At 41.1% G+C, this 13,789-nt stretch overlaps 3 protein-coding genes across 5 annotated transcripts; all 3 read right to left on the bottom strand.

Moving 5' to 3' along the window:
- Positions 1–1,540: 1,540 nt before the first annotated feature.
- On the bottom strand, positions 1,541–4,662 carry alyref (Aly/REF export factor). 2 transcript variants are annotated; one of them, XM_073494531.1, is made up of 6 exons: positions 4,301–4,662; positions 2,709–2,867; positions 2,446–2,593; positions 2,248–2,311; positions 1,974–2,166; positions 1,541–1,851 (listed from the first exon to the last, which is right to left on the bottom strand). In XM_073494531.1, exons 1-6 carry the CDS (start codon positions 4,538–4,540, stop codon positions 1,837–1,839), a joined length of 819 nt encoding a protein of 272 aa, XP_073350632.1. In that variant the 5' UTR covers positions 4,541–4,662; the 3' UTR covers positions 1,541–1,836. The 2 variants fall into 2 exon arrangements, with proteins under 2 accessions (XP_073350632.1, XP_073350633.1); XM_073494532.1 differs by having other exon boundaries at positions 3,325–4,660.
- Positions 4,663–5,250: 588 nt separating this feature from the next.
- On the bottom strand, positions 5,251–9,251 carry mcrip1 (MAPK regulated corepressor interacting protein 1). Of its 2 annotated transcripts, none has more exons than XM_073495299.1 (5): positions 9,174–9,251; positions 8,383–8,476; positions 8,055–8,173; positions 6,094–6,198; positions 5,251–6,006 (listed from the first exon to the last, which is right to left on the bottom strand). In XM_073495299.1, exons 2-5 carry the CDS (start codon positions 8,388–8,390, stop codon positions 5,942–5,944), a joined length of 297 nt encoding a protein of 98 aa, XP_073351400.1. In that variant the 5' UTR covers positions 8,391–8,476; positions 9,174–9,251; the 3' UTR covers positions 5,251–5,941. The 2 variants fall into 2 exon arrangements, with proteins under 2 accessions (XP_073351400.1, XP_073351401.1); XM_073495300.1 differs by having other exon boundaries at positions 8,383–8,423; positions 9,174–9,248.
- A 1,623-nt stretch (positions 9,252–10,874) lies between these two features.
- Positions 10,875–12,214, bottom strand: ppp1r27a (protein phosphatase 1, regulatory subunit 27a). The gene is made up of 3 exons (XM_073495345.1): positions 11,779–12,214; positions 11,527–11,677; positions 10,875–10,995 (listed from the first exon to the last, which is right to left on the bottom strand). Exons 1-3 carry the CDS (start codon positions 12,212–12,214, stop codon positions 10,875–10,877), a joined length of 708 nt encoding a protein of 235 aa, XP_073351446.1.
- Positions 12,215–13,789: the final 1,575 nt, after the last annotated feature.

The following is a 13,789-nucleotide window of genomic DNA, read 5'->3' as shown; positions in this document are numbered from 1 at the left end:
CATTTACTGAAGAGAAGCGTTTCCATTTTATGTCACTTTATACTTCTGCTCTACAGGAGAAGATAGTATTTTCACTCCATGACATCCATCCACATTTCCAGCTATGTATGGTTACTTCTCAGATTAAGATTTAACATGCAAAACATGTGATCATTTTGTAAAATATTAGGCATTGCTATAGATAAAACTACCAACAGTATAAAGTAGTTAAATCGGGCTTCATCACTCGCATGTGAAAAGAAAGAAAATCTAATGTTAAATATATATCATTCATAGACATTTTGCATAATAAGTAATTAGTTTTATTATTAATATATTATGCGATGATACTTCTATGTTAAAAAAAGTAGAACATTATAGTAAAAATATGTATGCATTTTGTTATCACTGTAAAGGATATATGATTACGTTTTCAACCACAACGAGCGATTCGATGAGACTATAATGTCAGGTGTTTCAATTTTTTTTTATCCACCAAGAACAAAAGGAACTAGAATATTTGCTTTACTTGTGAAATCCAGTAAATCCAACCGGAAACTGTGTTTGTTAACATTTTTAACATTTGTCTTTAGACACGCTTCCGGCTTCTTGCAACACGCGTGGGCATGTAGACCTGTACTGCACTCACATACTTTAGCTCAGAGTTCCACACTTTCACACTTTGTTCACTTCAGTTTAAACTCAGGTTTTGGCTCAGCAGACATCCCCGCAGGCTATTAACAAAGAAGAAGGTCTTTATCCAACGATGAAGTACACAATGCACGATTCAGTTCATTATATATAGGTGTGGCAAGCAGGTAGTGAGAAGTACATTTCAAAATCCAGTAGGCCTAAAGACTAATCTCGATTTATGTGGTATAGATAACGTATAAGACTGTATACGGTGGCTACAGAGTAGGACGACATCTAGTGGTAGATAATCATGTTTGTGCTAAGCTGCAGGAAATATCTTTTTCCAAATAATGTGAAGTTGCTGACTCAGCCAGCCACCAAACACACATCAAGTTAATCCTTGACTATTCTCTGTTCCATCAGTTTGTTCTCATGTAGCTTCTTCAGACTGCTAGGCTAACTAACCCACAAAACTCATAGACCTATACTATATGTGGCTACTTGCAACAGATTTGTGGATTTGGGTCAATTGTACTTCATTGGTTATCTCTGTAAAAACAAATTGATTTCATAGCTTTCTATCTCTTCAGAACTAACAGACTAATAAGTGGGTTTCTTTCAGGTGCCGCACACGTCGCAACAAAAACCCACTGAAATGGATCATAAATTTCAAATATTAATTCCAAAAGATCAGCTCTGGCTACTAAATGGCAATCACTTTATGTAAAACACAATATAGTAAATGTAGTGGTGGTCTATGGACTTTACTGTTCATAACCAGGCAAGACAATGAATGCACCAAAAAACCCCAAACCCAAATCAATATATTTGGCACAAAATAACTAAGGAATCTGTAAAAATTGAATTTAACAAGTGCTTAAAGTTAGAGTTTAGCAGACACATGGACATAGAACAGACATGGACGGTATTTGGTTAATATGCACTGCAGGTTTTATTACAAGAGTTCCATTAACTACAGGGTAGAGGAAAGAACTGGGGAAAACCCAATTCACATTTACCTACAGCCAAAACCATTTTCATCAGAAAAATGGAAAAAAAAAAAAAAAATACTGGTAAAAAACACTTTAGCATTTAAAAGAAGAGGTTGGAACAATAATTTCAATCACATCAGAAGACAACCGAGTGTAAAATATTCTGCACATCTGTAACAACCACCCTTCTGTGCAGACAGGAAGGGACGATGACGTTGAAAAGCTTCATTTCTTAGCTGGTGTCCATCTGGAAAAAAAGAAGAATGAAATTAGACGACTACAAAAACACAGCTTGTTTATTGATCACTGGCAGTGTATGCATGTATGTATGCATGCATGCATGCATGTATGTATAACAGCCGAACATACCCTGGCATTGTAGGCGTCTAACTGGGCGTCGAGTTCCTCTGCTGATAACTGCTGCTTGCTAGAGCCGCCTCCTCTTCCGCCTCGACCCCTTCCTCTGGCACCACCTGCTCCTCTTCCTCCACGTCCTCTCTGCATGCCTCCAAAGCCGCCCCCACGATTTCTGTTCATGCCTCCACCACCTCCTCTGTTCAGACTGAAACGAGAATGCCCATCACACATCGTGTCCACAGTGCTTCCAAGTTGAGTCTCTTGAACAAAAGGCTGCCAGACTCACCCCTGCATAGGTCGCCTCTGTGTGTCAATCTGTGATGTAACGAGCTGTATGTTCATAGGCCGCCCTAAAAGAGACAAAGGCATAATAAATGAAACGTTCTCAAATTAATGATCAAACAATGATAAACAAAAGATCAGAAGTGAACGCGTGCGCAAATAATTCAAAGCATGATTGATATGATTGGAGTTTGCAACATACCATCAAGTGGGATGCCATTGTACTGTTTCATGGCCTTGAGGGCATCTGCCCTCCTTTCAAAGTGGACATCTGCTGTTCCCAGGCTTCTTCCCGACCGGTCATAATGGACTGCAGCCTTTTTCAGGGTCCCAAATTCAGCAAAAAGTTCCTGGGGACAGAAAAAAAAAAAAAAAAAAAGCCTTAATAGCCATCCCTTTGACACACACCGTTCAACACGCTCAACTAACCAAAAAAACATATCGATGTGGTGAAAATTAAAGTACCTGAATGTCTGCATCTGAGACCCCAAAGTCGAGATTGGAGACGAGGAGCTTCCCTCCAGTTTCCACGCCAGCTCCTCCGCCGCCCCCAGCAGCACCATTGAAGCCGCTGAAGCCGTTGTCAAACATGTCGTGCTGCCACTTATCTGGAAGCTGTTTAGGCTGCAACAGACGAAAGAGAACGCACCTGCTGACTTCAGGATCCCCCTGCCTCTGTCAATCACAGAGTCCACACGGCTGGGTGTTGGGGCAAGCAGGGGTTCCACTTCCAACAGGGCCAGGGTGCACAACTCCCCCCAAGAGGGTCCCCAATATTCCCTGCCCACCCCATCACTACAAGCAGGTTTATCAGTTCACACACAGAGGGACATGCACATGACAAACAATTTAACTAAAACAGCAAGGGGATGTGTTGTAAGTCACCTCTGTATACACACAATGCATATATTTTCAAACAATATGAGGTTTAGCAGCATCTATTGTGACTGTAGATTTACTCAAGACTACTAAATCAAAATTCAGCAGTTAACTATCCCAAACCCACCCACAATCTCTGTACTAGCCCCTGTACAACTTGCCCTCCCCAGCTAACTACCAACATTGCCCATTGTTTTCTTGCCATCTGTGCCTCCACCAAACGCTCTCTCCAGATAAGATCCTCGGGTACACAGGGAGTCGCCATCTGAAGCAGTTGCCTCCAGCGTTGCACCATGTTTCCCGGCCCGCCCAAAAGTTCTTTACCGAGCCACGAAAGGGGCTTTCATGAAGGGAAAGTGTCCATTAGATGAGGGAGAAGTGGATCGGAAAAACAACTAGGGCCTGCTACCCCCTCTATGCGAGCGTGGATTTATAGCGTCCATTTTGAGACCACGCCATTTTGATTGAGGTTGTGTTAGGCTCGTCTAAATACTCATTCACACATAAGGGGTGATGATAGGCCTTAACTGGAATACTATCAGGGGGGGTTGAAGTCCACTGATCCATCCATAAGTAACAGCCACACTGGTTGAAAAGCCACCAAACAGGCCTTGTTGTGAAACCCGCCAGCCACTCCCGAACAAAAGGCCGCCTGGTCGCTGAACCGGATTACTATGCTCCCAAAAGTGGTGGAAGAAGAAAAAAAAAATCACTTGCGGGTGAACTTTCTCGATGAACTGGTTTCCTCTCACCATCATTTTGACACTTGGGATGGAAAGCTCTCTTATAGACCGGTCGACTAGCTCTAACGTAAGCTGCTGGATTCAAAATGGCGCCGCCAAGGCCTTCGCGATCCAACTTTAGCTAGTTAGCCAATATGGCTAACATTCTCACTCTCTCCAAAGGGACTCTTCTTGGAAAATGATGCAACACATATGGGTTGTGGGAGAAAGGACACACTATGCATACAACTTCCATTAATGCTTAACCGCAAACCATGAGGCTCTCATTAGAGGGACACTCAGCGGTTATAGCAATCATTTTATTCGCTTGACTAGCAAACTGGCTAGATGGTTAGCTAGCAAGCCTATTGGAGAATAGAAGGATGTTACCCAGGCATTTTCAGGTTTGCCGAAGGTTTTTTCCTTTTTCTGCCCATTCCTCAAATTTTCTCATACCCTGCTGTAAGGCGTTGGTCTGCCTCTACCGCGGTTCAGGTTCTGTCGGTTCCTCATGGGGCCGGATCCGCCGCCTCGGCCTCCAAATCCTCCGCTGCTGCCTCCAAGACGTCCTGCGCCTCCTCCTCGGCCGCCGCCTGAGCCTCCGCGGCCTCGACCTCTTCCTCCCCGGCCTCCACCTCTCTGCTGCCTGTTCTGTTTGATAATGTCGTCTAGAGACATATCCATTTTATCGGCCATTATGCTGCCCCAATAGTGCTAAACTTTCAACAAAATATAAAAAAATACACCCTAGCCTCGATTGGTCCCTCTCTTTGTCCTTTCACAGATCAACCCTCTCCGCACCGACGAGAAGACACAATGAGCCGACGCTCGCAGTATGTAGACAACCTGGTTCGGTGCGTACCGGACGTAAACACAACGTCATCACGTAATATGCGTGACAAAGACACAGCAACTCCATTCTACGGTTTCAAAATGTACTATCAGCACTAATTAGCATGCATGATTGGACCGTGTTCCCCAGGAACTCATATAGCTTAAACTTTTGGTTTAATTAGAGCTAAACAATTAGTTGATCAATCGCAGAAAATTGATTTTTTGATAATCATTTAGCTGGTTCCAGCCTCTTGAATGTGAATATTATTTTCTTTTTTTGATCCTTCAATGGCATCATACTAAATATCAATCAACAGACAAAACAAGCAATTTAAATATATAAACTTTGGCTCTAAGTTTTTAAAAATGACTTGAACTTTAAAATTAACAATCATGAAATATAATCATTGGCTGCAGTTCTAAAATCAGCACAAGCAGGATACAGCATACATTCGCCCAACTATCTGGCTTCATGAAATTCCCACCAGTGTAACGTCAGTGTACGTTTTACTTGGTTTCTTTTCTCCACGTTCCATAAAACATTATTCATGTAGGATCAATACAAGCAGGAGTACTGTAAAAGTCTTTTATTCAACATTTTGTTTCAAGGCTTAGGGGAGGGAAGTTAACCAAGGGCAGCATACTCGGGGAGGTCTCTACTTAGTAAAGTCCATTTTTGAGGGCAAGAAAATTTATAATAAAAATGTTGGCCTTCTACATTGTATTTGGCTTCCAAAACTTGCCCATAAAGTGTGTATCCAATGTGATCCTTACATTACCTCTACAATTTACTGATCCAACTAATTTCCAAAACAAACTGAAAAAAGAAAAGAAGTCAGCCCTTCTCGCATTTTCCTCCAAAGTCATATAAGTAAAGAAAACAGGGTTTGTATTTAAGACTGCAGTCTTCTGTGTCCTGTGGAGAGTGTCAACAGTTTGTACCTCAGCATCAGATGTCAGCAAATTTTGATGACAGTTTGCATCAGTCCCGTCCACATAAAGAATGAACATATGAAGATTTTTATGACTTGCGAAAACATGAACCAAGAGACCGGAGAATTTGTGCTCCCTGGAATCCCACTTCTTTTCTTCTTAGTCAATTGTTGAGAATAAAGAAAGAGACAGGGGTTGTTATGGTCCAGAGTTTAGAAATGAGATTGGCATTCTGTGCTAAGGGCCAACAGGGCTGACTTTCTGGCTGATGGAGGAAAAGTTCTTGAGGATAATGGGTGGAAAAAAGCGACTCGACCATCATGGGAAAGACTAGGACTTCTTGGAGTCCTGTGTGTTGCGTTTCTTGAGGTCACTCAGGTCCACTGGTGTGAAAGCTGCAAGAGAAGACAGAAACAAGTTGTTAACTGGCCTCTGATTAATTTAATCCTCAAATAAAATCCACTGTCCACACTGTAACTTACAATGTAGGTTAGGATTTGGGTTCTTCTCCACATACTCCTGTGGTCCACGGTCATTACGTTCACTATTTTGTGTTGATCTGATGTCTCTAAGCACACACTGCCAAGCTGTGAAAGAGTAAAAGACAACATGCTTTTTACAATTAGAAAGTCTTCCTCCTACCTTGCACACTCGTTAGCAATGGCATGACAAGACAGGCTGAAGGTAAATAAGCTCAACTTAATGAAGGTGAGACAATCCCAATATCACTGCATCTGAGTTTACTTGCATGTGGAAACTTGTAGACTAATTCTTAAACGCTTTTCAAAGTAAGTGCTTCAATGCCTGTTCTTGTACTGAGCAAATGAATGCCTTGGTCAGACTACATGACTTTCTCGTCATTGGGAGTCTTGCAGTTTGCACACTTCATGAATGATCAGCGACAGGGGGTCACACATTACAAGACCACACACGCGAGAGGTGACACAGGAACTATGCTGTCCGAGCAGTCCAAATTTGAGCGCAGATTTGCATAAAAAACAAGTAAGAAAAAGAAAATCATTTGGTGAGAGATAGATTAGGATTGTGGGCAGCAAGGATTATTTTCACACTGAAAACTTCAGCAAGGAAAACACATTTACAAATACTGAAAAGCTTGCGTCTCTTTACACGACAGAAACTGTAGGCTATTATTGTGCGCACTCCAGACAAATATATTCATGACAAGACAGGATTCAAAGAGCTACTGCGGATGACAGCAGAGAAGAGGAGGAAGGAGGCAGAAAGAAAGGAGAGGCTGTTCTCATTGGCTGTTGCCTGTAACCCAGGCACTCAGACTTACATTATTGACACTAGAATGCTCAAGACTAAAAGGTTTCCTGTGGAACCCCTGTTTTTGACCTCTAGTAGCTCTATGGGGCATGTTTTGGGGTGGGTCCCTGTTTTTTTTTATCTCGTGGACACACATGCAAGTGCCTGCATGGCACATAGTTCTGCTATTGGTTTCAGTTTATTCCATTACTCTACAGTGGCAGTAACTTCCCCAGATGCAAATGCTGTCTTTTTTTCTTTAAAGGAAGGAACTGCTTTCGACATGTTTGCCAGACCTCAAGAATACACACAATGAGTTTTAGGGAGTAACATAATTTTGGTTTGTTTGGAAGAAAACTCCACAGGGCACCTTTGAAATCCACACAATAAACAAGGTGTGGTTCCCTTAATTTCCCAAACAATAGTGTGGCCTCTGGCGTTGTGAAGGGGGAAAGCTGACCAGCAGGCTTAAAGCAGTAATACCATTGTTGTTTTACAAGTCGTGTTCTGACATTCGAGTGGACACACAACCTGTTTTCTTGCTGTAAAATATGTTTATCTTATTAAATCAGAGTCCATTATGATCCAATGTTCTGTTTAGTATTACCTACAACATAAAATAATGTAAAAGATGCACACACTCATGTTATTGAATTTAACAGGTATTCTACTGACAATGGCACAAAGTACCAAAAGGCTTCTGTTCAGTTTATGGCATCAACCGCTCTACTGATAACAGTGTACCTGTCGATTTAAGAGATACACACTGCAGTTACATGTGCCAATTTAACTGGCATGAGAATGAAAATGAACAATATACTCTAGAAGCCCACCACAGTCAGATATGTTTAACAGGTCTGCATTAAACATTTTGTGCCTGAACATACTACTTTTGGGGTTGTGGAACAGGAGAAGGCGAGTCGTCCACAACAGACCTATCAATAATCACCCGCTGAAATGAAGCAGGAAAGAAAGTGCAGAATGTCTGAAAATGAATTTCAGACATTCAAATATAAAACATCTACACAGGTCAAAGTTTGTTTTCCTGTTGCTGTTTCTGCAAATGTCAACAGCCTACAGGAAATAAGTCTATTATTCTGATCATCATAAAGGAAAAATGCTTAAATTACTTTGAAAGAAAATTCAAGACCTCAATGTGAGAAAGGGTACTTACTATCATGTATAAAGCGCACATTTTCTTCATGTGCTGGGGTGAAAAGCTCCCCACTGTTAGTAGGGGATCGGGGGCTTGAAGTCCGCTTGTAACTATTCACCATCCTGGTAGCAGATGAGCTTAACAAACATGAAATAGTAACATTAGCAGCAGAAACAAGACATCCACAGATCTTTTAACTTAATTGTTTACTGTAAACTAAACTTCACATAAAAAAAACGTCTGCCTCTAAAGCCCAAAGCAGTACGTAAAATTACAAATAATGAATTGTAAATATCACTATTAACACTGACTCATTTGTACTTGTGTGCCACAACTTGTTACAGACCTGGTCATTCTGTTTGCAGTCTGTACTCGCTCCTCGCTCCTCTATGGTGAGTGGATTTGAAGAATACAAAGGTTCAGAAGTCCTCAGCTGAATTCTAGCAATTACAACAACCACTTGATCTAAGAAGTCAGTTTCTAAATGACATTACACGAAACTACATATACACCAAAGTGATCTATTAGAAACAGTAAACTAGTGTCACTGCTGGTTAGCCCACACAGTTCATTTCGCTAGCTACTTATTAGTCACTTACAATTAACTGACTAGTTCTGATGTAAATAACATTAGTAACAATACGAGTGTTGTTAACTCATATTTGGAAGCGTTAATTAACATCTATATCGCTAAGGTACGTCGTGCGTCTGGAATACATGAACAAATATTGACGTTAGCTAGCCAAGAGGCTTTTGTTTACGTTTTTACTTCAGTAGTGTTAGCAGCAAGCTACAGAGCCAAACACAGTAAGTTAGCCACTGCTCAGATTTCCGTGAATAAAAATGTGTATTGTCTATACAATTATTCTGCTTTTTCGGATTCGTGTCCCCCTATAGCCTAGACCCGAGGGACAGCTAACTACAAATTTGCTGACACAATAATTTCGGCTAACTTTAGCTAGCTAGCTGCCTCGCTAGCTGGTGATTTGCATTGTCTTGTCGTAACGTTAGCTTAAACCAGCTAATATTTTGCCGGCGTTACTGGTCCCAGATAATATTTAGAAAGACACACGGTGCAGTTATTAAAAAATGTAAAAATGTCCAGTAAAGGACAAAGTGTTAAGTTATTCAACAAACCTTTTTGTGGCCCTTCCTTTCAATTTCTTTATTCAGAGACTGTACGCCGTCAGACCTGGCTAAAACGTTGCCAATGCCAACCAATCATTTCCGGTAAAAGACACGGAAGTGAAAGAGCTCTCAGGCTCTCATCCACAACACAGGACCTGAAATATTACACTGCTTTACATAACAACAACAACAACCTTAATAATAATAATAATAATAATAATAATAATAATAATAATAATCACCACACACATACTGTTGCAATGTAACTAAGTACATTTACTCAAGTACTGTAGGCTATTTTTGTACAATTTTGAGCTACTAGTTTGAGGGCTACTTATACTTTATTACATTTTAGAGGCAAGTATTCTACTTTAACTCCACTACATTTATTTGATTACTTTAGTTACTTGTTATTTTGCAGATGGCATAAGACATTAAGTAATCAATATTCAGCCAGCCAGATAATTGGTCAACCGATAGTATACAGTATATACACACGTAAATGTAGAATGTTTTGTTTGAATGTTCTACTTTTCATACCTAATTGCCAGGAAATTACTTTTTATACTTAAGTACCTTTAATATCAGATACTTGAGTTGGCAACTATTCGTATGGGTGACTGTCACTTTTGCCAAAGTAATATTTTTACACACACACATTGATTTACATTGTCTTGTTTCCCCCTACTCTCATATACTTCTTTCCAAAATCTCTCCTTTAATGAAAATACAACATCACAGTTATGTTTTTTGTTGCTGCCACGGTCCTTTAATTCCACATTTGTCTGGAAACAGTCCATCAGGATATCTTTTGTAACCACTTTCATTCCAGTTTCGCTGGCCTACTATCACAATTTGCTACGCAGGTTGCCACACAGATAAAAAATCTTTGAACATAGTAATATTGCTCTAAATAAAGAGGATGGCTGAAAAGCTCTTGAAGTGATGGTGGTCTCCAGTTCTTGTCACACACTTATTTTTTTCCCCTAAACAGAAAATACAAAAGCAACTCAGTCATATTTATAAAAAAGTCTCTTTATTTATGAAAACGTACAAAAATAATTATTGAAGAGAAAAGTATAAGACTTTCATTGCTGACATTCGTATTTCTACTACAGAAAACAGCAGCGATACATCAGGGGATAAAACTGCAGCATTAGAAGAGTTTGTAGAGGATAAAGTTGATATTTTGACCAATAGAGTATCAGATATTTACAATGGCTGATCCTCCTGCCCAGCAGTGAAGATATGTAACTGTATCAGGTAATTTCTTCAGAAATGAACTGTGCACACAAGCAAAGATGACTTTTTGATTCAGGGACACACTGTTGGTATGGTGTTACATAGGTGGAGAGTGAAGACAGGGAGACATCTGTTGATTGCGCTATGAAAAATACACAAATGCACAAAATAAAGTAAAACAAAATTAGATTAAAACAACCAAAAAGATAACTACAGCTGGATGGAGTACTGTTTTAAAGCTATTATTAAAAAAATAATAATCTCATATCAACTTGTGCTGCGCTCTTGTAAGTAACCATCAGAACCACCATCTTGCTTTACAGGATCAGTGGCATGACGTTATCTCTTCTTCCAACTTGCTACAAGTTTCTTTGATACTGTACACTTTTACAGATGTTTTCTCTTCCTCTCCAAGTGTCTGCTTGGCTTTCTTTCTTTCTTTCTCTCCCGGGTTCATTCGGTGTCCAATCACACACAGCCCGCCTCAAACAGTTTGGCCAGCTCTTTGTAGTCTGGGTCGATGAGGTCTGCAGGCTTCTCTCCACTTTCATTCTCTGCCTCTGTGCTGGCTCCCATCGCCAGCAGATACCTGAAGAATGAAGCAGAGCATCGTTACACAGAAGTTCTCGGATATAAAGAACAATTGTGCAGTTTATCATTACTGCGACCAATCTTTTTATTTATTTATTTTAAAAAAATTCTACCGTTTCAGAGAGCTGCCAAAATTCAGTGGTATTCGTTAAACTACATGTATTGTGCATCCATTTATTTGTCCTTATGGATATAATTCAACACAAAATATCTAATATTTTGACATTTTCCCGTTTTAATCTCTTTACGCTCACTGCTGAATACCATGTTTATGTATTGTCTTGGTTGCTTATGTCACAGTTTCACGTTTCATTGTTCAGAGCCAAACTGTATCCAGATACACCTTTTTTTAATGTCACTGCAATGAGTTAATATGTGCATGCAACGTAGCAACATTTCAGTTTCACATGCCTCTATCTGTGCTGTATTAAAATTAAAGATGTGTTTTGTAGGAATAAGGTTTATTTTCCGTGCTGACGAAGCAAGTAGAGTCAAGTCAAGACCTAAAGCTGAAAAAGTCATGTGTCACCTGGCAATTTCTGGGTAGCCGTCGCTGCAGGCCATGTGAAGTGGCGTCCAGCCATCTTCGTCCCTCTGATGAACATCGGCGCCATATTTCACCAGCAGCTTCACCACCTCCAGGTTTCCTGTCAGCACGGCTTCATGCAGTGCCGCCATACCTGCACACAAGACTCCGTCACTCCTCTGCTGCAGCACTGACATTAGGCCTATTTCTTATTCTTCTTAATTTCAAAGTTAACACTGTGGAGACTTTGCTCACCTGAGTGGAAGAGTGTATCCACGCGCACCTTCCTCGCTCTCATGAACCGACCAATTTGCTCCATATCCCCCCGCCTTACTATATCCTGGAAGATGATGTCATTGGGGAAGTGCACAGTCCTCTTTGCAGGCGTGACAGGGATCACAGGCGCAGGACGCTCCTGTGCCTGCGTGCGCTGTGTTGAACTGTACCGTGAGCCCTTGCTGTACGAAGGGACGTACGTTGACGCGGCCTTGTAGGTGGACGTGAGATGCGATGGTGTGTAGTGTGTCGTGCTGTACTGTGTAGGTGTGTACTTTGTCGTGGAGGTGTATGAGGATGTGTAGTGCGTTGGTGTGTAGTGTGAGGGGGTGTAATAAGATGGTGTGTGGTATGTTGGTGTGTACTGTGAGCTGCGTGTGTACGTTGACACTGGCACATGGTAGTTGTACTTCATCCCTGCGGTGGCTGCCAGTCTGCCTCCCCCTTTGCCGTGAGCCCAGGAGGAGGGAAGAGAGAAATCCAAGAGAGAGAACACACCAATCCAAACAAAGAGCAGTATCCTTTGCTCTGGGTCCTTTCACCCTCCTCCTCGCTTGCTTATTATCCTTTTAGTTTCCAGCTGGGGTTGTCTCCTGCTGTGGCTGTAGAGTACAAACACTTCAATCCTTCTTTTAGCTTGTATGCTCCTTTTTCTCTCGCCCGCTGAGAGTCTCTCCCATCTGAGTTTGAAATTATTTTTCACACTGTGTGTTTGCTGTTGCACAGAACCGTTGTCTGATGGGGCAAGCGGGGAGAGGAGCCCTATATACCCTCTGTCGGGCTATTTTGGGGCCTAAGATCCAGTGACTTCAGCCTAGAAATGAGTGGCCCTTGTGCGGCCACTCCCCCAGTGCAGTCACATGCCCTCTGACACGGCACCCACCCCCAGATCATAAAAAATGTTGACAACCAAAATGTTCCCTTTGAGTCCGACTTGAGACACATCTTCCCACATAAACATCTAAACAACCATGATTATTATCAGAGTTACATTTTGCCAGAATGTGTAGAAGACTTGGAGCTTAGTTATTTCGCTATTTTGAGCTTTTCTAAGCAGTTATACATGTCAGTTTTCTGTGAGTGGCGTTATTTTGGTGCTATTAATGGAAAAGATTTATGGACACATAAACAACAGCAGACAGCAATGGCACATGATTTCCTTTTGGCATGTGTTGTTGATTTGTTTCTGCGTACGTCATTCCTGATGTTGCAATAATGTCTTAAGAAAGACGTGAGAAGTTGATATCAAAAACACACACTCTTTACTGTTAGAAGAAAGAGGAGATCTTTAAAGGTGCACTATGTAGTTTTAAGAAGGATCTTCACTGACTGAGTTTAAACAAACTAAATAAACAAACTCTCTTTGTTTTCATGACTGCATAAACTGAATAAACAAACTGACCTTAAAGGACAACACAATTTCATACTATTATACTTTGTTTATATGTGGCGGACCCTGCCACCTTTCTAGTTTCAAACAGTGTTCTGGGGACCTTATTTTCCTTTGAGAACAGCTTGTTTCGTGTTCCCGGCTGACCTGCAGGTCTGTCATGTGACACTTGCCCTTTGCATCAGATACACCAATAAACTTCGTCTGCTGAGGAGGCTGTGCGTGGGAGTGCAGTCAGGACCAAACTGAGGGGGCAAAGCCACTAAAATGTAACCTCTTCCCTCAAATGCCACTGAAAAGTCACATGGTTGCCAGAAAGAAGCCTATTTACAAAACTGACCTTTGGAAACATTGGAAATGACAAAATATTTAAAAATATGATGCAGATACGGCTAAAATCCTACAGAATAAGGATAAAAATAACAGATTTTTTATCACTGAGCACATGTCAATGGTGCTATAACTTCATTCTGGTGGCACCAGCTGTCCCCTGACTGACTTGTTCGATGGGCCGAGCTGGTTGTTACTGGTTCTCAAAACCTTTGGAAGAGGACTTGGGCATTTCACAGACGCTGCCAATGTGACAGAGGAAATAGCGTA

Source organism: Pagrus major, chromosome 23, assembly GCF_040436345.1.
Source record: "Pagrus major chromosome 23, Pma_NU_1.0".
In the NCBI taxonomy this organism is placed as follows: domain Eukaryota; kingdom Metazoa; phylum Chordata; class Actinopteri; order Spariformes; family Sparidae; genus Pagrus; species Pagrus major.
This window is presented reverse-complemented; position numbering and strand designations above follow the sequence as displayed.

Coding starts and splice junctions, on each gene's coding strand:
- alyref (XM_073494531.1), bottom strand. CDS start 4,540: ATGGCCGATAAAATGGATATGTCTCTAGACGACATTATCAAACAGAAC. Junction 2,868..4,300: donor GACCAACGCCTTACAGCAGG/GTATGAGAAAAT, acceptor CGTCTGTTGCAG/CCTAAACAGCTTCCAGATAA. Junction 2,594..2,708: donor TCTCAGATGCAGACATTCAG/GTACTTTAATTT, acceptor TTCTGTCCCCAG/GAACTTTTTGCTGAATTTGG.
- mcrip1 (XM_073495299.1), bottom strand. Junction 6,199..8,054: donor TGTGCGCTTTATACATGATA/GTAAGTACCCTT, acceptor ACTCTTTCACAG/CTTGGCAGTGTGTGCTTAGA. Junction 6,007..6,093: donor CCCAAATCCTAACCTACATT/GTAAGTTACAGT, acceptor CTTCTCTTGCAG/CTTTCACACCAGTGGACCTG.
- ppp1r27a (XM_073495345.1), bottom strand. CDS start 12,214: ATGAAGTACAACTACCATGTGCCAGTGTCAACGTACACACGCAGCTCA. Junction 11,678..11,778: donor GGATACACTCTTCCACTCAG/GTGAGCAAAGTC, acceptor TCTTGTGTGCAG/GTATGGCGGCACTGCATGAA. Junction 10,996..11,526: donor GGCTACCCAGAAATTGCCAG/GTGACACATGAC, acceptor TTCATTCTTCAG/GTATCTGCTGGCGATGGGAG.